Below are 24,081 nucleotides of genomic sequence, written 5' to 3' on the forward strand. Positions count from 1 at the left end.
GAGTGTCGTCCCCATGTTAAATTCATGTTAGAATGTTGAGAACCCCACCGTGTTAAATTCCCATTAAATCAAGAGTGTCATCCCCATGTTAAATTTTTCTTATGCCCCAGACAGATTCACACATGTTAACCCTAGGAATATTTTTAACATACTATTTCCCATCTTGACACTGTGAACCTACCAAATGGCGGCAAACAGATATTCAGATTTACTCTTTTCGATCTAAACGCAGCAAAATCTAACGTTACTTTTCCCTTGCAGCCATACAGGCCCAAAATGTTAAACCTGAGAACTTTCTTAACACGAGATTTCCCCTCGTCCCAAGAATGTCACAAATATTTAGGCCTAATTTTAATTTCCTATTGTCCCTTAAGTATTGGAAACAAATATGACTGCCTAATGTCAACTTCCTGTTTGGATCTTAGAATCATTAGACCATTTTCAACATATGATATCCTCAACTGGCGTCCTATACTATTAACAACTGTGTCCAGTTTCATGCATATGTGTGAAATACGGTTGATAGCATAGCTATTTTTTTTTTAGTAAGCCTTGCATATGATAGGTGACGGACCATCATCAATTTTCCGATTCTATGGCAAAAGTCAGTTTCTGTTATGGAAAGGCACAATAAAAGGCACAGACAAGCAAAACCTCTCAGTTTAGTAATGATCTATTTATAGCATTTTATCTGTTCTGTCTCCATTTACAGTTTGGATAATGACGTAACAAAAGAAAATATGGCAGAAGGTGGTGGCGGTGATAGAATTAGCTGGGAAGACCTTAAACTGGTGAGCATTTAAACATCATTAATTTAAATGTATATCAGATTTTTACGGGTTTATTCAAGCCGATATAAATGTGTTTCAGCATGTGACCGTTTCAAGATCAATAACAGTAATATGTATGCCCACTGTAGTTTTAACTTTCACTAGCAAATGAATTGTCTGTCCGGGATTTTCGTGAGGCCTAAAGGCGAGAAATGTTATGCAGTAATACAAGGGTTGAGAGAGAGAGAGAGAGAGAGAGAGAAATTAGATTCTTTGTTATAAATTATTCCAATAAGGGATCAAACCCAGCAACGAGTAACGGCACCTGTAACCTAGAGCTAATACATCAGCATGGTAGATACTTTGATTAATCGAAATGCCACTCCAAATGTAGAATCCATTTTCTGCCCCTTGATTGGTCATAAAATTAATTTTTTTCCTGATTTAATTTTGGAAGTCTAGATAAATTGTGACCTCCACTGTACTTTTAAGTTATTCTTGGAAACACTTTGTAGTTTCCTTCATCTTTAATGTTGGTTTTTAATTGAAAACTCTATGCTTAGTTCACATCCAAGCACGTTGAAGGATTTACCACACAGGTGTTTGTCGGTACGACTGAACAGGACAAAGGCATTGTGAGATTATCCGCCACCTGTAGTGCCGATCCCATTTATTGCATCAATTCATCAATACAACGCACGTGGTTACTATTATTAGATTATAATAGACAATTAAAGGCTCGTGTTCAGGTCAATACATTGTTTTATCGAACCATAAAGATGATTTTGACCGATACAATGCGAGCTGAAATCACTATCAATGACACAACATGTTGTAAACTGGGGAAATTCAAAATAAATTTTTATGAAACTAATAATCCCATTTAGTGGCTGTTCGTTCCTTAGGGACAACCGAAAACTGAAGACATCAAAAAAAACAAAATTGCTAAACCTGAAATTTTACAATTGTAAAATATATTTGCCAGGGTATGTATTTATAAATGAACTTAAGTAAGCTCTCGTATGTTTAGATCTGTCCTGTAATTTTCACGCTTTCAACTTTATTAGCAATCAAGCCGACTACAGTTATTGCATGACGAGTGTTGACGGCAGTGAAAAACAATATAAACCAGATCAGAAATATTCCGTCCATATATATGATTGACACCATATCCTACCAATAATAAGATAACAGTCACTATGCGTGAACTCAATGACCTAGATCTGAATGACCTGATTTAATAGTGGCTGGTGACTGACTTGGAAATGTCAGTCCTAAATATATATAGATATATATATATATGTATGTGTGTGATGTGTGTGTGTGTGTGTGCGCGCGCGCGCGCCGGCGAATGTATGAAAGTATGAAATTGAGTGTGGAATTTAAAATAAGCGAAACAGGAGTTAATTCAAACATTTTAATGTCTTTACATTTGATCTAAATCACCATTTTGCTTTAATTTACATCACTACCGACCGTAAAATTGTTTTTATCTTACATTTCTATCTCTTTTTCCCCTTTCTGCTGGTCGGTTTGACTGTAACTTTTACCATCTTTTGCCATAATTAGTTGGTTCAGAGTCATCGTCGCATGAGACAGGCGAAAAAGTATCATGCTACGATGGGAGAGAGAGAGAGATGTTGTTTGAGGGTTAAGGGAGAATTCCATAAGGGTGTTTTATGTTATTGACAATCCCTATTTATTTGTTACTGTTGGTCGATTAGTCTGCTGACTGACCAACCAACACAGTAAGAGAAAGTTGGGGAAAGGGATGGTCTTCCGATATTTTATTGTTTGAAAATAACAGGTTTGTAAGACCTTATTAAATTTTTAGAGAGAAGAAACAAGCATTAAAAAGATGACAGTAGTATGTGACTCGTAAACAAGAAATCTACCGTATAGTGTCGACAGACTATTGCATCTTGTATCATAGATATTATGAATATTGTAGATAAATCCCATGGAAAGTGTACACATGCCGTTAAGACAAACCAGGTTCTTGTAGATTACTTAGTGTAAGTTCAATTTCAAGGATTTCATCAAGCCAAATTTCTAATCTTCTCTCACTCTAGATGTAAGCGGATTTTGTCCCTTATTCATGAGACAGACAGACAGACAGACAGAGATGGTGAGGAGACAATACGAAAAACCAAAAGGACTGCGACAAATTGTGTACCATGTTAAATTCATTTACAAAACGGGGATTATTAATAGTTATATCGTTATTTTCTAACATCACTAATGACTACTCAATGAAAATTAATCATTTCACTATATAATCAATAGCATGTACTAGAATTGTAACAATGTTAATTTATGCGTATTAATGCGCGATCACAATTTGTTATTTATGTATGTTGGTATGACACATTTCTGTATACCAACACTTTAAAAGCCATGTTGTTATTATTATTATTATTATTATTATTGTTGTTGTTGTTGTTGTTGTTGTTATTGTTGTTATTATTATTATTATTATAGATAGATTAGACACTTACCTCCAAAATTTGTACACGAGCTTTATAAATGCTTTGCTTGATTAGACAATATAAAAAAATGTTGGCTGGTCATCACTTTATGAAGACTACTGCCAGCGTTATTGTTGAGTAATCTATTGAAACCCATAACAATATAGACTAGTGCCCCTTTTGACATCAGGGCACATTTTTTCGTTTTGTTTTCGGATGGCATTAAATATCTCCTAATTTTAATTTGCTGAAACAGTTCCACAAATATGACTAAACCTTTAATGAAGAAAGTGATGTTGGTTTTCAGTTCTTTATGCGGCAAAGGTTGAAAACTGATATCATAGGTTCGTCATTCGCCCTAGTTTACAACTTCACCGCTCTTGCGCCCCTTTCCCCCAACCCCATTTCCCCTTGATGGGCATTATAACATATTTTTTAGTATATCTCACCCTTGAAGATGCGCTTAGAGTAATCGTTCTAGTAGTGGAAAATGGGCTCCATCACACGACTTCAACAGAGATGCACCTGGAGACAGTGCCTCCCCATCACCATCTTACATACACGCTAGGTACTACCAAGTAGATCATCTCGACTTCCAATCAAGTTTGGTTTTGTGGCATTTAAAGTGATTTATCAGCATATGTTAGGGTATACATGGCGGCCAATATATTTGGTTGAGGAATAAACTAGGAAAACCCATGAAATAACCACCGACCCACGGAAAGCTACTAGCAAGCTTTCTAGCTTCGAAGCAAATTTCTTTCCGAGGTTTATATTATATTTTACTCTCACTTTTCTAAATAACATTTTGCTTCTCCGTACTTCAGGACTGGTTAATTGTTTCAATGTGGTTATCTGTCTCCTTTTAAATTTAATAGACATAGAAATAGTTTGCAATGTCCTCGTAAGTATGTTACTGTGTCACTTGTGTTCAAAGTATTTAAACGTGTTGATATATATATATATATATATATATATATATATATATATATATATATATATATATATATATATATATATATATATATAGAATCTGTGTTGGAGTTTGGACCGAGACAAGGAAATCCCAGTCGCGGAGGTACATTATTTGCCTCGTGGGGAGACATATAATGTAACCCCGCGACTGGGATTTCCTTGTGTCGGTCGAAACCCAAATGTAGATTATTTTTCTCACCCAATATTTTAATATTTTCCTTTAAAGTAAAAGAACTCTTCACTAGTGTAATATAGTTCACGTGTAAATGTTTACATGAGGCTCATTAATACACATTAGTTAATAAGGGCTGTGGTATGACCGTTGCATCCGAAGTACATAGTTTATACACGTGATCAAAGAAAAATAACAACATAAAACGTGTCATATTAATCTCTAATGAGGTATTATCATATTTAATATATGGATGTTATATAAAATGGACATTAAATAATTAATATTTCTTACAAGAAACTGTTTATCAGTTCCAATTTTGAAAAGTTATAGTGTAAATAATGAAACTATACCAGGCATTCAGCTCTACTGTAGTTATACTTAGTACAAGCTGTAACGAAGAGTAACATGTTGCATTAGATTATTCATGGGTAATTAGTGATCTGTGTCACTGTCGTATATATTTCTCCTTTTCTTTGGCAGTGAAACTCTTTGTGACATGCTTGTGTTGTCCTTAATATTGATTGTAAATTATCCCCGTGTATAAAAGACCCTCCAAATACGGACCCTAGCGGATAATCATGTGCTACACTTTCAAGTTCACTGATTATTTGAAAATTTATTTTCTGTCTTGGAAATATGGCAAGTGCTATAGTGAAATTTGTTTATGGATTAATGTGTTGACGGATAAATGATTCCTTCTGGCTGGTAAGTGCATTATTTGTCATTAAATATTGTAGGTATATTTTTCGTTCAACTGTGTCACAATGGATATGCTTAACAAAATTAGAAAAATTAGAATAAAGCGTATTTGACATAACACATTTCTGACTGTTACTAAATTCTCCGTAGTTGTTAAGAGAGCTGGGATGCTATGAAGTGTATAGGTCTATAGTCTGTGTTCATGGATCAGTCTTTTTAGTCATGTTCATTTCACACAGCATTGAGAATTTTGTCCTATCTGTAGCACAGTCAATTTTCAGGTAGGCGTCATTAAATGCAACCAACAGTATATAATTTGTTTCACACGAAGTATTTAAAACTAGTTACGTAACTTTAGCTACATTTAATGATGCTGACCGGAAAATGTACTGAGCTAGGCCTGCATATAGGATAAAACTGACCATGCTGTGTGGAACAAACTAGCATAATACCTTAAAGCTCGACATCGTATGCGTGTGTGTCTTTGTCTCTCTCGAAATGTTTCTGTATGTTGTGTTCTCAAAGATTGATTGACCTTAAGTTCCTATGTTTTTGTTACATATTTGTTGTTGTTGTTGTTGTTGTTGTTGTTGTCTGATTTTAAAACAACTACGTTAGACACAGCAGACGACAACAAGGGTTTCTTTTTTTGAAAGTAGTTCTCAGCGCGTGGACACCTTGACTGAGACGACTGGTCTGATATGACTAGACTGAGATAAGAAAAGTAAGTTTAGCAAAACAGCTAGATTTCTCTGTCGCATGGGTGAGAAATTTAAAGTCATACTACAAGTGTTGCAGCCTGTTTGAATGTTATATTATTAACATAATTTTTAAGAATTGACTGTTTAGCAGTGATGAATGAACCTAGAAAACTTTGTGCAAAGCGTTGCATACTTCAATGTGCATGTTTTAGATGGGTGGGGTTATGGGAGATGGTTTCTTTTGTTTATATTGTACTAAACTTCAAAAAAGAAAGTGGTATATCCTCGTAATTAAATTACACACCTATAAAAAAACGAATAATGGGATTTCTGTCAAAATGAAATCCATTAATTATATTCATTCCGACAGCCATTTTTATGTACAAGAATTCACTAAAATAGTTAGCAATATCCTTAATTGACATTGAACCAATTAGAGAAGGCCTAGCTGTTTGCTGGCAACCTGGCATACGTTGAACCCTTGTCAGTAAAATTAAGATCATACAGCCCCCATTATAAACTTAAGTCAATCTAAACAAAATTAAATCCATGGTGGATAAACACGTAAATGATTCAAGTGCGAAATAATTTCATATTTGCTTGATTCGTGTGCCATTATTTCCCGGTGCCGAAATTAGGGATAAGCGGAACTATCTTAGAACTATTCATTACTCCTAAAAGCAAGTTATTCTTTCCTAAGTTTCATAATATGTATGCTTAATGAAAATTGTATAAGCTTATTCTCAGTATAAAGGCGATTCACACTCAGAGAGAGAGAGAGAGAGAGAGAGAGTCGACAATGCTTATGAACCTAGTCGAAAGCACAAAGTACCAAATATTCCTTGGGCTGATGAAAGCTGATAACAAGCTTCTGTAGAAGGCAATGAGCTCAAATGTCTGTGATTACAAGAATGTTCTGTTATAAAGAAGTAAAATAGAACTAAAGCAAACATGAGTGACTGATAAAATGATAAAATAAAAAGAGCATACAGTTCAGACGATTAGCTAATTAGAGGATATTTGCTTGAAACGAGTGAATAACGGATATATTTCATCGAGTGGATGAAAAACTCAGTATTTTCACCCACGAGATGAAATGTATCTGTTATTCACTCGTTTCAAGCAAATTTTCTTTTTATTTTATGCTCACATACGTTGGCTACCTAAAGTTTATGACACAGTGAATTAGCAGATTTCTTATGTCAGCTGTTTATCGTACATGTTCTGCTGTGCTATGTGTACCTGACACAAAATTAGTTCTACAGTAGATTGATAAAAATTAACTGATATTTCCAGAATAACAAACTACAAGTTTCAAGGGTAACAGACAGGGATTATTAATAAGAAAACAACCACAAGCAATTGTGAAAAAGTAGTTCACTAACAGAAAATCAAAGGAAGGTAAGTATGTTCTAACCCAAAAAAGTAGTTCCTGTAGTGAAAAAATATTGTTATTTTTTCACTGCAGTGAAATATCAATATTATTTTAATTTGAAAATCAAGTAATTCACTGCTTAGCATAAAATAAATGTATTTCTTATCAACATCTGTAAAAATGAGACAGGGTGCAGGCTGCAGCTGCGATAAAATATTGGATATACTTGCATTTTGAAAGAAACAATCAGGCTTCCATGATTTTAAGATACATATAAGATGTTTACCTGAGTCTGAGTTTAAAACCTGGCCTTTGTTTACGAGCTAAACTAGTTCTTCTGTAGGAAATATATTGCGTCGCAGGTCAAGTGAAATTGTTATAAATACAAGTTTGAAGAAAAAAAACATTTTTGTTCTTGTATCAGTTGGGATTTTGTTCGCAATATTACAAGTTGATTGTTGAATTTCACTCCAACTTTTGGTTTCGCTTCCTTTCTTTTACTTATCTTAAGACCTAGAGTCATCATCCATGCTAAGTTGCATTGAAATGGTGTTTACAATGACTAAAACTTTCAGGTATTTATTCTCCTCTTACAAACCATGTAGACTACTAATGTATGTTAATAAATGTCAAAGCTTTCCAAAAATAACGATTATCCGTTGTCTTTGATAACTAAATCCTTTATAACAGGTCAGGCGATTCACTGAACTTTTCCACGGTCGTTTCTCTGAAAGAGAGGGTGTGAAGTTATACAGACATTGCAACAAAAATATCCTAGAAGCTGTTAACTTTGTCTTTGAAGGTAAGTAACTGTTGCGAGTTTCCTTATGGCTGACTCCAATATAAATAGCATTCCATATGGATAATTCATTCATAAACTATTGATCATGTACATAGGGAGCTTTAACGGTACCGAGTCATTGTTGGCAGTCGACCATTGGCTCAGAATGGAATGGATACTTTTCTAGAAGAATGCGAAGACTGTAGCACGACAACAACATTTCTGGAAGTCTTGCTCCAAGACAGAAACCTCCATCAAAAAGCAAACAAGCGTAACCGAAGAAATTTCAGTACCACACCTCTGTTGAATATACGGTTTCTAGTGACCTCGCCGAAAATTAGCAAATATGTATGATGAAAACCATATCAAGCGCTCACAGAGACGTTAATGAGATTTTCATACGACTATTTTAAGTTCTTAATCCGTAACTGGTTAATAACAATTACTTAAACTTTAACGTTGTTATACGGAAATTATCGGTAAATAACCCGAACATTAAAATTGTGATGTTTAGGGAAGATGGAGGAATACCTCGAAATGGTATATATGTCTCTTTGGTAGGAATGAGATTGAGATTGCATAAACATTGCCTTATTTAGGTCTTGCTTTTGCTTCTGGTGGCCCGTTCTCAGAACTATATCTGGCCAGATTCAGAAAGAATTTATTATAAGTTTTTTTTTACAAATTCACCGATGCTTCTGTAACCACGTTTTGGATTCCTTTGATAAACTTGTAACTCCTATAATATGTCACGGAGCAGTAGCATTTAGATTTGTAAAAACTAACTCTATTAAAAAGGGTACTATTGCAGTTAGCGAAGAAATTATATGTTGTTAAGACAGTATAAACCAAGTGATTTTATACAACATGGTCTAGTTGGTAGAATATCTTTTATCATTGTAAAGTATGTTATGCTCATTGAATATTCATCACATATTTAGAGACAAGAAATATACAAATCCTATGTAAAATATGATGCTCACTTGAAGTACTGTTTTACCAGGAAACACGACTGAGCTACCATGATTAGACTTTGGTTTATCCAAGGAGCCGGTGAATTCATTTAATTTCTAGTTATTTTCAAACAAATGTTGTTGGATAATTGTATTCAGAACTGGAATGCTAGTTTGGCGAATTCATCATGAGCTATTTTAATAGATATTTAATACCTTTTAATAGCATTCACATTTTAAAGATATTAGTATCAGAAATTATAGAACTACGTGAACAAAATTGAAGTACTGTCAAATAGATTGTGAACTGAATCTGGAAGATGGGCTAATGCAAATATGACTCTCAGAGAAAATAGAATAAGCAATCTTTGCTTTTATATATATATATATATATATATATATATATATATATATATATATATATATATATATATATATATATATATATATATATAACGTGATACCAGTTCAATATTCTGAATATCTGGTGAATTTAGTTTGATCTGGCTTTTGCACAAAGTGCATTTCTTGCCTCTATCTGCCCGTGTTTCCTGTTCTTTACACTGTCACATTCTGTATCATTAGGGGTCATAATTAAAACCCTTAATAATGTAATTATATTATTTTAAGTTTTATATTTGGATGAGTTTCAATCAAATCTGGTTAACAGCAGTCTACCCACAAAGTCAAGAACAATACCAGTGAGCTCTTCACATATATATAGTTTGCCATGTGAAGTTTGGAGTGGCCTTCCTCTCTGTACCATTGTTTTAAAGTTAAAAGGATTAGTGAAGGAGATAAGGTAATTGCTACTTAAGTTTATGTATATGTCCTTCGATTATACTTTTGATTCTGTAACATAATTTTTCAATTCACTCAAAATCAAAATGTACAATTACCAAAGAAGGATCAAGATAAATGCATTATATATTTTCTTACTCGCGTATCTTTTAGTGTTTAATTTAATACATTCATTTTTTGGAGTATGAATTCTCTCAGAATAAAAGGCGACTTAGTGAGTTATATACTGGTGGAATGGTGGAATGGTGGATTGTTATTTATGTGGGAATCTCAATGACAGAATTACCGAAGTATGGTTTCGCGTAAATTTTAGTGAAGACAGGTCACCCTCGGATACAAGCCTTTTGTAAAATGAGATAGATTGCAGTCGTTTGGGGGTTATATATTCGAATTTCAGGGCCCAAATTATATTACATTATGGTTTCTGAAACACTGTGTGCCAGTGAAAGGTACACTGGATTTTTTGTGAATGTTGTTATTGTTATTGTTAGTATTATCATTATTATTTTTATCAGCGTTTATATCAGTTTCCTCGTGATTTTCTGGTTATATTATACCGACTTCATTACGGTTCTACACACGATAATCAAGTCCTAATGACACAGTTGTATTATATCGCATGGTCATTACCAGAGTCAAAATATATGAATAAATCTTAATGCAAGAATTATATTATTATGGATTACAGTAGATTATCGTATTATAAGAGATGGTTATATCATTATGGATTACAGTAGATTATTGTATTATATGAGATGGTCATATCATCATTGATTACAGTAGATTATCATATTATTATATGAGATGATTATATCATTATAGATTACAGTAGATTATCGTATTATATGAGATGGTTATATCATTATGGATTACAGTAGATTATTGTAATATATGAGATGGTTATATCATTATTGATTACAGTAGATTATCATATTATATGAGATGGTTATATCATTAGGGGTTGCAACCTATAACATTCAGCTCTAAATGGTATAGTTGTATTTTTTAGCCTCATCATTGTCAACGCTTATTTCTATGAATAGTCTCTACGCAGTATGTTATTATTATGATACATTGTTTCATTAGAATGGCTTCATTTTCGGGGGTTGCCACAGTGCACCGATCCATAGGCTATATTAACTATCACGTGTTGCCATTGATATGACTTTGCATTAAATCTTTTCATATTCTTCAGCATTGCACTTGTTTAATATCACCTTATGCCCTAAAATAGACAAAGGTGTGATGTCTTAGTTGTTCGAATTTAAAGTCTTCCTTGTAGATTTAGTTTCTCTTTATTTAAATAAATCCTAATATTTTGTCGTAAAAATATCTCATATTTATACTACTGTTTATATAAAATGTATCATATTCATTGAAAAATCCAGTCTGTTGTTAGTAATTGCTCGCAAGGCTAGACATTATAAATTTCTTGAAAACTATTCCTGATGCAAGATCGTCTTAATCAGTGTGTATTGAGGTACGCAATAGTATTTATATTTGGCGCTAAATCATATTATTGTGTTCTGATGAAAGGAACAAAGGTTTACTTTGACCGAATGAAGAGACATAACGCACTTACCCGTCACCTTAAAAGTGACAACCCTCAACAACGAAAATCGATAGCTCACCAACGCACTCGTCTGATTTTGAAAACGGATTATTATAAATTTGCATGCAAAAGTGTTTGGGTATTAATTCTTGGTCATAGTCTGCTTAACTGATTGGGTGTTAATTATTGGACAAAGTATAGTTTTGCTAATTCTTATACAAAGCTGCTTCGCTAACTGGATGTTAATTGTTGGGACAAAGTCTGCTTAACTAATTGGATGTAAATTGTTTATGACAAAGTCCGCTTATCTAATTGTGTGTTAATTATTTGACAAAGTCTGCTTAACAAATTGGATATTACTCGTTGGACAAATTCTGCTTAACTAATACCTCAGATAAATAAGCACAAGGTAAAGAGACATATGCAAAGGTAAACATCTGTGCTAAATAATGAGCATTCTCAGATAGTCACTCTTCCCGTGTTTAGTTAAGTAGTCAACGGTATATATCCCTAGCCTTGAACAATGTCGCTGAATATCAGCGCCACACATTAACATCAATGAAATCAGATCAACCTTATTTATATTCTGGTAAATAAATTCATGTCATGTACATAATTTACCGACATAATAAACAATATTAAAACATTACAAAATGAACGTTTCTTTCTATTTTTCCTATCAGCGGAACCTGCGGAACTACGCAACGTTATAGGCCAGGAAGAGGTGAGTAAAATACATCAAAATAATAAACAAACAATCATATAAGTAAATATGTAAATTACATGCATAAAATACAATTCTCGCGTTCACACAGAACTACATTGATTACGTCCTGCTTTGTGTCACCAATGATCGTTTTCATTGTCGTCCAAAAACTGTTACACGAAGAAGTGCGTCGTTGTTAAATAATAAGAGTTTTTGTTATTTCGTCAGCTGAGTTGTTGTTGGTTTTATATAATAGACGGAGAATTTGATCGCTGTGGATATGTTGGGCGAATACCACTTCATCGTTCTAGAGACAGTCTCTGGATAATTTCATGCCAGACGTTGTCAGAGACCGGATATTTTCACGTGCAGGTGCGAAGATTCCAAGCTGGCCTCGAATTGGCATCGTACAACAGGGTTGTCCCATTGTTAAGTTTCTATTTTGCCACTGACAGGGCTATACGTTCAGCGTATACGAGGGTTGGATCAACCCCACTCTGACGCGAGTATTCATCAACAAGCGGCAGAAATTCACCATCGATGTTGGGACGTTTTCCCAGTTGATCCGCCATCAGTAAATTCCGTATCGTCATCGCGTGGCTTTTCAGAATCCTTCACCTATATGTAATAATAAATTTTAAACAGAGTAGAAATGTACCCGTACGCTTAGATGTTGACTCCTTCAAACTGGATTTCATCTCTGGTAAATAATGATAATGATGCCATAACTTTCAAGGGATTTAGCACAATGCCGATTTAATGGAACACATCATTGATATATTATGAGGTTGGTGTTCCTTATCAACATTGCTATTGTATCCAACCTGCCATAACATCCGTTTAAGATAAACAAATATGATCCTGCCTCGCACATCTTTAGAATGTAAGATTCAGATTTATCAAAGCCATCCCCAGTATAAACGAAGATAAGTCGATTATTTGTTACATCTTTCTTTTCCACTTTCTTTCGTCGGCAAATATTCCCTGGTAAAAGCCCCATTGATTAACTACAAGTACCGGTTATGCTGATAACACTTGAGATGCCCTTACATCAACTTTTTATTTCGTTGCAGCATTGGTATCGCCGACGTATTTTTTTAATAAATCAACTAAACACCGGGGTCTTTGATTCCCTCATTCATCTGTGTTTCTCCCAGGTTTTTCGCAATGGTGACTCGCGGTTTATGTCCACGTTGGACGTTCGCAGTTTTCCGGTTCGATCTTGAAAAATCACAAACTCGCCAGGGACAGACCCAACAAAATCCCTGACTCAACCAGGCAAACCTGGTTAGATCCACATCGGCTCCACGTCAGGTCAGTGATCGCACGCGTCGGTAAATTTTAACAGGCATTTCATATATTTTCAAGTGTAAGCTTTTTTGTGACAACGCAAAATCAACAATTGCGCGTGGCGTAGGTGAACGAGCTTTGCTTTCCACGAGTGTATGCAGTGCTCCAACGAAAAGATGCACACATATCTGGCCGTATGTTCGAATTTGTAACGGCAGTATTGAATAAAACAGCGGTGGAAAAGCTTCGATTCAAGAAACGTTCTCGACGCAATCCTCTGTGTAAACAATCAACGACATCACGTGGCGGTGAAAGCCAGCCCGTACCTGTTAAAATATGGAAGATGTTGCGGCGCTACCCAGTGAGTTCCAGGACATGTTGCATATTTCAGATGGACGAAGTCAGTTTCCGACGCGAGGGGAATCAATGACACAAAATCATCCAGCATGAAGACTCCTCTGAAATTCTTGATTGATGTTGTCATCTTACGAGTCTATGCTCTTAAAATAAGTAACATAAAAGAGTGAAGACAACAAACTTTGTAAAATTTAACCAATAATTTATTTCCCTAGAATACAAAGTGAGAAATGAGAAAATAAAGAATTTACGGTATTGCGAATTAAATCAAAAAATATTCCAAGAATTAAAGACACAAGCCCTAGTAATAAAAAGTCCTGAATAAAACTCAGTTCAAGTCCCGAAGAGATTTAAAATTGAAAGCGATGACGTGTCTGTTATAGCCTACGAAGTACTGGTGTGTCAACAGTCTCTAGTTGAGTCACAAAAATATTATTCCAGGCTTGAATTCAGTATAAATTCCAATGAATGTCTTTATCCAAGAATTTTGTCAGATCACTTTTGTATTTACAGAGATTTTTTAAAACTTGAATTCAGTAATTTGAAGAAAATAAAATTTAGCCCAAACTGGACCCTACATAACACAAATTAAAGTGCTAAATGTTAAAGCACAACTGATAAAATCCTCACATTCACAAGATAATAATGTCGTCTGCTTGACCTCAGGTCACATAAGCATTTTTAAAAACAACCATAACCTAATTGAAAAATAACCTTCTAGAATGATCTAATGAGTCTTGTTTGCTTACAACACAATAACCCATAAAACTCACGTGGGAATTTCCAAATCCCTGACCCTGATCAACATATTTACCAATTCTTGTTTACCTGAATAATAATTTGGTTAATAAGCTCATACAGATGGAGAATAATGAAGCTAATTTAGTTGTTTACATAAATGAAATAATTAAAAAAATTGAAAAGTCAATCAGGTCAAGCGAAAAGGAACCCAATTTTGTACATGGTCAAGTCCAGTAAGCAATGCTACACTACAATAGCATATAATGAAATAAAAAAAAAAACTACAAAATTTAAAACTAACAGACAAACAATTAAATTAAATATACATAACAGTCATCACGAGTAAACTAAAATTGGTCAAAAGCGATGCTACAACCAAAGACCTCTTCCGTTCCTAATCCTGAGGTAGTATCGAAGATCTGCTCATGCTTTGAAGATCTGAAAGTTCCTATCCCCGCCGCCTTTTTAAAAGACATCTCAGAAGTGGCTACGAGGGTAACAAACGAAACCGCTTTTGCAACCGCGAGAGCTGAAATCGTGAACAGCGCAGGAACAGAAATATTTTACCACTCAGCCACATTTGAATCACCTCAAACTTTGACAATTGTAATGTTACCGACGTTTTCTTTCATTTGACCGATTTGAACTGATGAGATTGCGTTTGGGTTAGCCACGAAGGAACATTTTCGTTCAGGTTTGTCCAAGAAAGTATTTAGTGTAACCACATTCTCATTTTGCACTATACTCTTTATTTTCGCATGTTGGTGTGATTAAATCCCTAGTTTACGAACATCAAACGAATTTCGGCCAACAATAAATCGATCGGTCTAGTACTTGTTCGTCCAATGGCAAGAGATGGTAGAGCCTCGGTTTCCCAGGAATGTCAGTTCGGTCTCAGAGTGTAAATACATCAATTGGGATATTTTTTAAAAAAAACACAAAAGCTCAACTAGTTTTGCATTTACTGTATACAGAAAATACATCAATTGGACACACCGGGTCAATTCCACGAAGTTGCCGTTCTTACAGCTCCCCTGGGGCATACATATACCGAACCAAATTGTTTCCGAGTGAGTCTAACATACGTGGGAGTGAAATCGGCTATGTGGGAAACGGTGCACGGTCGTTTTATTGTGTTTTAGGTTTCATATAAAGTTTGTTTACATCAGAATTAGTCATTTCTAGTTAAACATCTGTCTAGTAGAATCAGTCTTTTGGTTGTATTCAGTTATAATTTGAGAGAATTTGTTTATTTAAAGTATTCGTTGGAAATACAAAGTGCTCACAGATCCTTTTTATTAATTATTTTACGATTATTTTGAATTCGTTCAAGGACATTTTAAGATTATGCCATTGTGGTACATCAAGATTGCAGGCAAATCGGCACATTTAAAACTATTGGCACCACAACACATTTAAGATTAGACATTATTCGTAACAGCACTGGAGTTCATTCGGAACGCTCTATAATTTTGGACTTGTGACAACAATTTCAGGACTGTTTGGGATTTAATTCGCAATATTGTAAATTTCTTTTTAAATTTTCACTTTGCATTCTAGGAAAAGAAATTTGTTGATTTGTACTTACCTTGATGGTTTTGTTCTTTGCCGTTGCTGAGTATAAGACCACAGAGTTGTAATAGAAAATTGGGGACTTGTCCTGGATGGAAATAACTTTAAAATATTTCCGATAAATTAAAATTGCTTTTGAAATTTAAATTAACTTTTTCTGAATTTTCTTAATTCCTAGTTTTTAATTTGACATATCTGATAAATCTTCAGTGAAACCAGCAAGCTTTGACAATGCAATCTAAAGTGGAGAACATTATTTTAAATCCCACCCAGAAAGGGTGAATATTCCTTGAAAATGGACGAGTTGTTTGAGCTTGCTAGCCAGTATGATCTTTGTGATATAATTATCCCAGTATACCCAAAAGATCGCAACAGTTGCTTTTGACTGATCGGCACTGGGAATTCAGAGGTAGCCTTGACCTTAACGTCTCTACAGGTTTAACTTGACTATGTTCCACGTTATATCCTAAAAATGTGGCATAATCATGGCAAAACTCACTTTTACATGAATTAATTGTCGATTTTGCATCACTGAGCCGATCAAGGAATATCCGAGTAGTTTCTAAATGATCTTCCAGATATGTGTATGATGATGTCATCGATGTAAGCGTCAAACGTATCTAGACCAGATCATATCATAGTCATTAAGCGCTGAAAAATTGACAGAGAACATTTCATTCCGAACGGCATCACCTTATATTGATAAAGTCAATCTGTAGTTCCAAATGCAGAAATTGCTTTTCTTCTTTCCGTGAGTGGGATATGCCAAAATCCTTTCAGAAGGTCAAACTTGGTCACATATTTTGCATTTCCAATTTTGTCGTGTGAGCTTTATTGGAACTTTCAGTTCTCGCAGACATACACAACATAGTAAAGTTCGCACCAAATATAATGATCACCTTGAGCAGAGACCCGGCAACGTGCTACAACGTTGATATAATTCTTAGACTCATTTTCCAGAAAAGCTTTACAGCGTCTTTGCCTGGTTTAATGCGTGTGGGATGATTGCTGGTAATTTTTTAAAATCACCAACGCGTTTTTCGCAACTTAAGCTCTGAGACTTGGATTTGTTGACCACCATACGCGATAGCCTCAGTGACAATAGTAGCTGTGATAGTTCGGTGATTTTCCTCGTCGGTGACCGCACGTACAAGTTATAGCCAGTGTGGCCCTTGAAGCTATTTTGATATGTACAACTCTACTGTCGTTGTACGAGGCTGATGCACAGTTGGACTCACCTCTTCCGGGGAATGTTCTAATATTGCAAGTACATCAACGTTTCTTGAAAACCTTGGTAATATTATTGCATGGTCTCGCACAAATTGCTTGAGTTGATTCGAGGTATCCATACTCTTATAATTAAAACTTTATCCTATTGCTTATTCGGCAAATAAGTTTCTGCAATATTATTGTTCATTTGACTGGATCAAAAACTGTAATCGCTTCAATCTTAGATATTATTTTATTGACTTTATCTTTTTTCCTCAACTTTCTCCACGATGGGGTTTTCCGCATTCGCATTGGGAAGTCTTTCCCAACGCGTTCTATAATACTCGTATACAGATCCAGATGGTCTGCATAGCAGATAACGCAACTTGACTCCGACACTGTATGTGGGTGTATACCCACGAGCAACTTTTGATTTCTAATTGAATTGCTTATTATTAATGTCTGTGTCGATTATCTTTCATTTCCTTCTTTACATGCTTTGGTATCCGCGAGATCACAATATAATCCAGAGGACATTTTAAGGTCATGGTACGTACAATACTTCTCATTGATGATGATGACTAATCATTGATGATGATGACTAATCATTGATGATGATGACTAATACACACATCTCACTCTGCTAAATAAACAGACCAATCTTTCTGACCCCAAAATTTGTTAGGTCTCAGCTCACAACATTTTTTCCAAGCTGGCATTGGACAAAATTAACCCAAATGTTTCATTACTAAGTGTCACACGATCGTTCCGGTGACCTACGTGGTTAGAGCGTCTGCCTTGGGTGCGTGAGGTCGCGCGTTGTAACCCCGGCTTATAAAAATGGTACCAGCAGCTGTCTCGTTTTGGCGCTCAGCATAAACAGGTTGGTGTTAGGACTGATAAGCCTGGTGTCGGGATAATGTGACTTGGTGGGACATGATGATACATGTCTGATGCATCACTATAAACTACCACTCAGTAGACATCGAAGCAATAAGACTGAAACTTTTTTAAGCTAAGTTAAAAATCCCAATCACACACACACACATAGTATCACGCCAACTATTTCACCATTTTTCTTATGTTTATATCCAAAATGCTGAATGCTTGAGACCTGTCACGTTCATATATTACTCAAAAGGACAGGCCCCAAATATGTGCATAGTTTCTATCCAAGGTAATATGACACCCCAGCCGAATGGCCCTCTGCTATCAACGTCCGAAACCCATGACTGTGTAGGCCTAAGCCTGACGAGTTCTTCCAGGCTGGTGTAAACTACTGTATGTACTTGGTTATCAGTTCACAAAATCACCAAACATGCAATTGATGAAGGTGTTTGTGACAATATGAGTGTCATTTTATACGCATTTCAGTCTACTATTTCAAGGCTTATTACTTCACGTTTTTTCCCCAGCCACATTTGAACATTTTAAATGGTGTTATGAATAGTCCATGTAAATGTTGTTACATCCCATGATGCACCTGCATTTTTTGAAATTTCAGTGACTGCATGTTAAAGCAAAAAAATCACATAATAATTTTAGAAATTCTAAGATGGTAAACACATGAACTTATGAAAAAAAAAACATTTACTATGCCACCATTGTTACATATAACTCTCTTATACTGTACCAAATATGTTTAACATCTATTGCACATGAAACTAAAAATTTAACAAATCCAATTAACGAATTTAGTTTCCTATTGATGATACGTAAATTGAACAAATTGTCAAAACGTACATAAACAGTCAATTTTGTAAATATTGAAATCCAAATCACACTCCAATTAGACTCATTATACACACACACACACACGCACACACACACACACACACACACACACACACATATATATATATATATATATATATATATATATATATATATATATATATATATATATATATATATATATATATGTGTGTGTGTGTGTGTGTGTGTGTGTGTGAGAGAGAGAGAGAGAGAGAGATGAAAATGAAGTTTATGTTAGCCAAGGAATGAGATCATACATTATATGAGATTTTTAATATCACCTTCCAGTATATGTAGCATTTACTGTATATAACTGTTTGCAGGGCCATGACAGGCTTCCACGGTAAACACACATACACACATAGTCACTTGTCACTTGACATTTGGCCATCGTTTTATTCTTATTGGGTATTATGCATGCTTCGAGAAAATAGACGAATAGACTTTTGATTTGGTACCCTTTTAAGGAAAATCAGGGTCCTTTTGACGTTTTGGAATCCACCCTTGCCCCTCAACCCCTAACCTGATCCAGCTCTGATCTGTGTTACAATACCTTTGAGACAAAGAAAAAATTTAGTGTCAAACCATGTGATAGGAGAAAAAATGTTCAGCAAAACTCACCAAGGAAAATGACTTTGGAATAAATAATAAAGAATTTGTCCTTTTCTATAATTATTCCTCCAAATTTAGAATCTACTCAGCTCTGTCTGCTATCGAATAAATGTCTAATATAATGTTTTCTATGAGTTATCTAGGATAACATGTGCTGATTCAGGCTTTAGGACACACGGTAATAATGAAACGGGCGAACATAAAATAGAGTATATATGAGTTTGGCTGACCAGGATTGATTAATAATGTAAGTTATGTTTTAAGAAAAAGAATCTTTTGAGAGCTTATCCTAGTTGTAAGTAAAAAAATAGAGACCATGTTTTGTTGCTGAAATTTCAGTCCTTTAACAATCTTGAGTTTGGAACACTCATGACTAAAATTAGCACCTGACTCTTTGGTGCGGAATTGAAAGCACATGTTTCAAACACATGCAGGTCCAGAAAATGCCGAGGCTCATATAGTTTCCTCTACACAGAAGCTGACATCCAGGTTTCATCTATACTGATAAATATATGTTTGATCATGAGCACTCAAAACTTTTAAGTTATTGAATTTTGGTGTTTGCATAGGTTTACTATAGAAACTGAATTAGTACCGTGAGTCCTTTACGCCTGTGCATATTTTTTCCATGATACCATGAATCAGCAGAGAGAGAGTACTAATTTGTTTCTTCAAATTATCTAAGTGGTAAAACTGTCAAAATGTTAGAAAACTTCTACCGGAAACCCGTAGCCTCTAAAGATCGGTTACCCCCCGACAAAGAGAAATTGTAACACTTGTGTACAAACTTGAAGTTAAGTCTACATTTTTTTAATCACACAGTATATTATAAATATCACTATCTAATGTCATCAGCGGATGCTTATTTAAAGTCTGAGCTTGAGCTTTGAAAGAAACACTCTGATCAAACAATTTGTAAAATCTATTACACGTTGCAACTGAACACGTCATTTGTTCAGCAAGATGAAATAACCACCATCTGTTACATGCCACTGTATCACAGTCGCGACTCAATCAAAGAGTTCTCACGTAGAAAAACAAGTTGTAGGATTAAGGTCAGTAATGTACAGGAAAAGACACACCTCTGCTTGGCACTGAAAAAGTATGTGTATTTAAGGTTCATTCACAAGAATTGTCAACTTGAAAACAATGTGAGTGCTGCCTTTACAAGCAATGACAGAAAACTCGTATACCATTACGATTAACGATAAATCTGGAAAACTCCGATTCAACTTAGTAAAGATGACAATTGGTATCCGGGTACTCGGGGACCCACCTATTGATAATAACCTAGGTTATAAAATGCGACATAGGGTACCCGTTTATCAGATATTTTCTTCATGAACTCGAGAAGCAGCAGAGAGGGTGAACAGACCATAGAATTCCGACAAAACAAATAAAACAAACAAATAAAACATCTCGTAGAAAGGTCAAGATTTTACAAATGAACTTTTCCTTGAGATGTTTTATTTCTGTAATGGACGATTGTACTAATGAAACCTCAGTTCGAAATAGTATCTGAAAAAATAAAGTACTCTACGTGTTTATTTATTTCTTGTTTATTTTTTTGACGACCAACGTTGGTAGGTACCCTCTCTGCTGCTATTAATTTACCACCATACCAAGTTTGATGAATATTTTTCAACGCGTTCTCGCTGTCCTTTCTCCTCATCTGTTTCATCTTCATCTGAATCTTCGGAATTTGTTCTATGTTTCAAGTAATATTCAAGTTCTGATGGTGGTTTTTCTATTTTTGGATTTATGTTCTTTCTTTTTCTGTAATAGTTCATCAAACTTCTGTATCGATCTCCACCGCAATTTTTGCAAATCTGATATAATCCTCTAACACCGTTGTTACAACCAACACAACCTCGTGGACCAGCATGAAGGTTTTTCTTTATAAGATAATTATGTTTCTTGCAATATTCTCCGCGGCACCTTTTGTTGCATTTATCTGTTGTTCCTTGACGCAGCCACGCACAGTTGTTCATTATATTAATGATATCTATTTAATTCAATTTAATTTTATCATCACCTCTCTCTGCTGCTCCTCTTCTGCTGATATTAATTAAATTATTATGTTATAATAAAATGATACATCCAGAATCTCATACTGCAAGAACGGCTCGAGAACGATTAGAAGCAATTAAAAAATTTCTTCCTGTCAAAGACTCATTTAGAAAAAATCTACAAGCGCAGCAAGAAGCACAAGTTGAGTATGAAGAAGACACTAAAAAACTGTTTAAACCCGTCACTGCAGCTACTGAGAAAGTTGCAACTGTCATCAAAGAAGATCTTCTTCCGGTATCAGAAAAAATAGCAAGAAGAACTAAACAGGCAAAGAAGATTTTACGAGACCTTCCAACTGACATAGCTGCAGCTCAACCTCCACCTGTTGGTGAGGAAATACTTGAAGGCATTGAAGAACTTCTTACTGAAGTCGCCGATGTGAGAGAAAAACTTGCATCTAAATCCAAACCAGCAGGAGAGAGCTTAAAATTAATTGCAAGATTTAACGAAGGAGTTGTTGAGGAAATTAGAAAAACTGAAAGAGAGAAATTACCTGAGATGATATCAAAAAATATATCTAATAAATCTAATTTTTTAAAACCCTTTTATGGAAAAACAACTGATGATGATTTCATTAAATGGATATATCGCGTATATTACAATAAAAAACAAGCTAGAGGTCAAGAATTTAAAAGATTTAATGAAGAAGTAAATAGACTTAGAGGGAGACGGGAACAACTAGGACAAGGAGAGTCCTCCCAGTATCAGCTTCCTCCACCTCTGCAACAAATAGAACAACAGCAATCTTCTTCGCCGCATCAAAGGTTGAAGTCGGAAATTAAAAAGGCTAAAGAGTTACTTAAATCACCCCCCTCGAAGAAAATTCCTTCACCGTTACGTAAAATTTCTGCACCGGAAACAACATTTTCACCGACAGATTCACCACATGGATTTCGAGAAGGTGACTCACCCCCGGCCACCACTGAAGTACTTACTCCGGTAATGCAACCACCAGTATTTAAAACACCTCAAGATGAACCTAAAACAGGATCTGGTTTATGTCCTGATAATATCATCAATGACGTGTCACGGTTAGAAGTTCTCATAGGAGGAAAACGTGCCGGAAATAATTCACCAGAAATAACCAATGAAGCAGCTGATATTTGTCGGCGACTATTTCAAGGTGGCATCATGGATATTGGCGTTTACCGAGAACTTATTGATGAGCTCGTTGATGACTAGTTGTTAGATAAATGGTAAATAAAATAAGATGATTGTGCATGATAATCATCGTAAACCCACACAGGTCAGAGCGGTAAACTCACGATTACCAATCTATAGTGTTATTTACGGAAATGGACTTGGTGATGTCATTCGGGGATTATTCACGAGGATAGCTCCAAAAGTAGCACCTGTTGCAAAACAATTATCGATGAAGGCTATTGATATTGTTCGTGATAAAGCTCCTGGTGCAATTGTCAATGTTGCTGGTAAGGCGTTCTCGGCGATCAAAGAAAGACTAGCACGATTATTGCGACGAAAACAACAACCACCGGTGAAACTGGCAAGTACTGAGGTGATGCCCGCAGATGTTAGTAAAATAATAAATCAGGCTGCAAATCAAAAACTAGCGGCGTTAGCAGATCAAGGACTCGGTGAATCTGGAAATAATATCTCAAGTTTGATATCCGGAGCTGGAACTTCCCGAGGTGGAACTTCCCGAAAGCGGTGATCAACGTGTTAGACGAAAAATAATTATAATAAAATGTTCAAGCGCGTATCCGACACAGCATTTGACATGGAAGCACCCGTCCTTAAGGATGAATCTGTACGTGATTATCAATTTTATTCCTATGACGCAAAACAACCAGATCAACGTGGAAGAATTGAACTACAAGTTCATGACACAAGTAGATACTTTTTACCCGCTGATGCCTTTCTTGAGGTAGAAGGTACAATTATAAAAACGGATGATACTAATTACGCATATCCAGTAAAAATTGGTTTTGTCAACAACGGGATCATGGCATTATTTAGTGGCGCCACATATATGATTGATGGAAAAAATATTGAATCAATTCAGAATGATGTCGACGTTGCTACAACAATAATAGGATTAGCAAGATATTCTGATGATTATACAAGATCAGCAGGTCCCACAATGATGTTTGTGAAAGATAACTCCGATAACCCTGAAAATGATCCGTATAATATAAGACGACCAAGAAATTTTGCCGAAACGGGTGATGCTGATGTGTGGCCAGTGGTTCATGGTTCTAGCGAAAATTTCAACTTGGGATTTGCAGCACGTAGAAATATGTTGCTAGGAGGCAATAGAGGTTTTTCATGTACAATTCCACTATCGCATATTTTTGGATTCTGCAGGAATGTTAAAAAGGTTATTTTTGGAGCTAGACACACGGTTGTTCTTGTAAGAAAGAACGATGATAATGATGCTCTGTGGAGACCCGTTGGTGATGCTGGTAAAGTAATATTATCGAAACTTTCACTGTGGATGCCGGTAATGACTCCAACGATCGCAGAAGAACATCGATTAATTTCTTTCATGGATGCAGGTG

At 35.3% G+C, this 24,081-nt stretch overlaps 1 protein-coding gene across 2 annotated transcripts in view; it reads left to right on the forward strand.

The window, feature by feature from the left end:
- The first annotated feature begins 714 nt into the window (after positions 1-714).
- Positions 715-24,081, forward strand: part of LOC149801724 (shiftless antiviral inhibitor of ribosomal frameshifting protein homolog) — a 66,810-nt gene continuing 43,443 nt past the window's right edge. For both annotated transcript variants that reach the window (XM_089954344.1, XM_089954345.1), the window contains exons 1-3: positions 715-791; positions 7,854-7,965; positions 11,934-11,974. In XM_089954344.1, the coding sequence (XP_089810470.1) occupies positions 741-791; positions 7,854-7,965; positions 11,934-11,974 (204 nt within the window). In that variant the 5' untranslated portion in view covers positions 715-740. The remainder of the gene's footprint in view (positions 792-7,853; positions 7,966-11,933; positions 11,975-24,081) is intronic.

This window comes from Sinohyriopsis cumingii, chromosome 4 (assembly GCF_028554795.1).
Source record: "Sinohyriopsis cumingii isolate HCF-2022 chromosome 4, ASM2855479v2, whole genome shotgun sequence".
NCBI lineage: Eukaryota > Metazoa > Mollusca > Bivalvia > Unionida > Unionidae > Sinohyriopsis > Sinohyriopsis cumingii.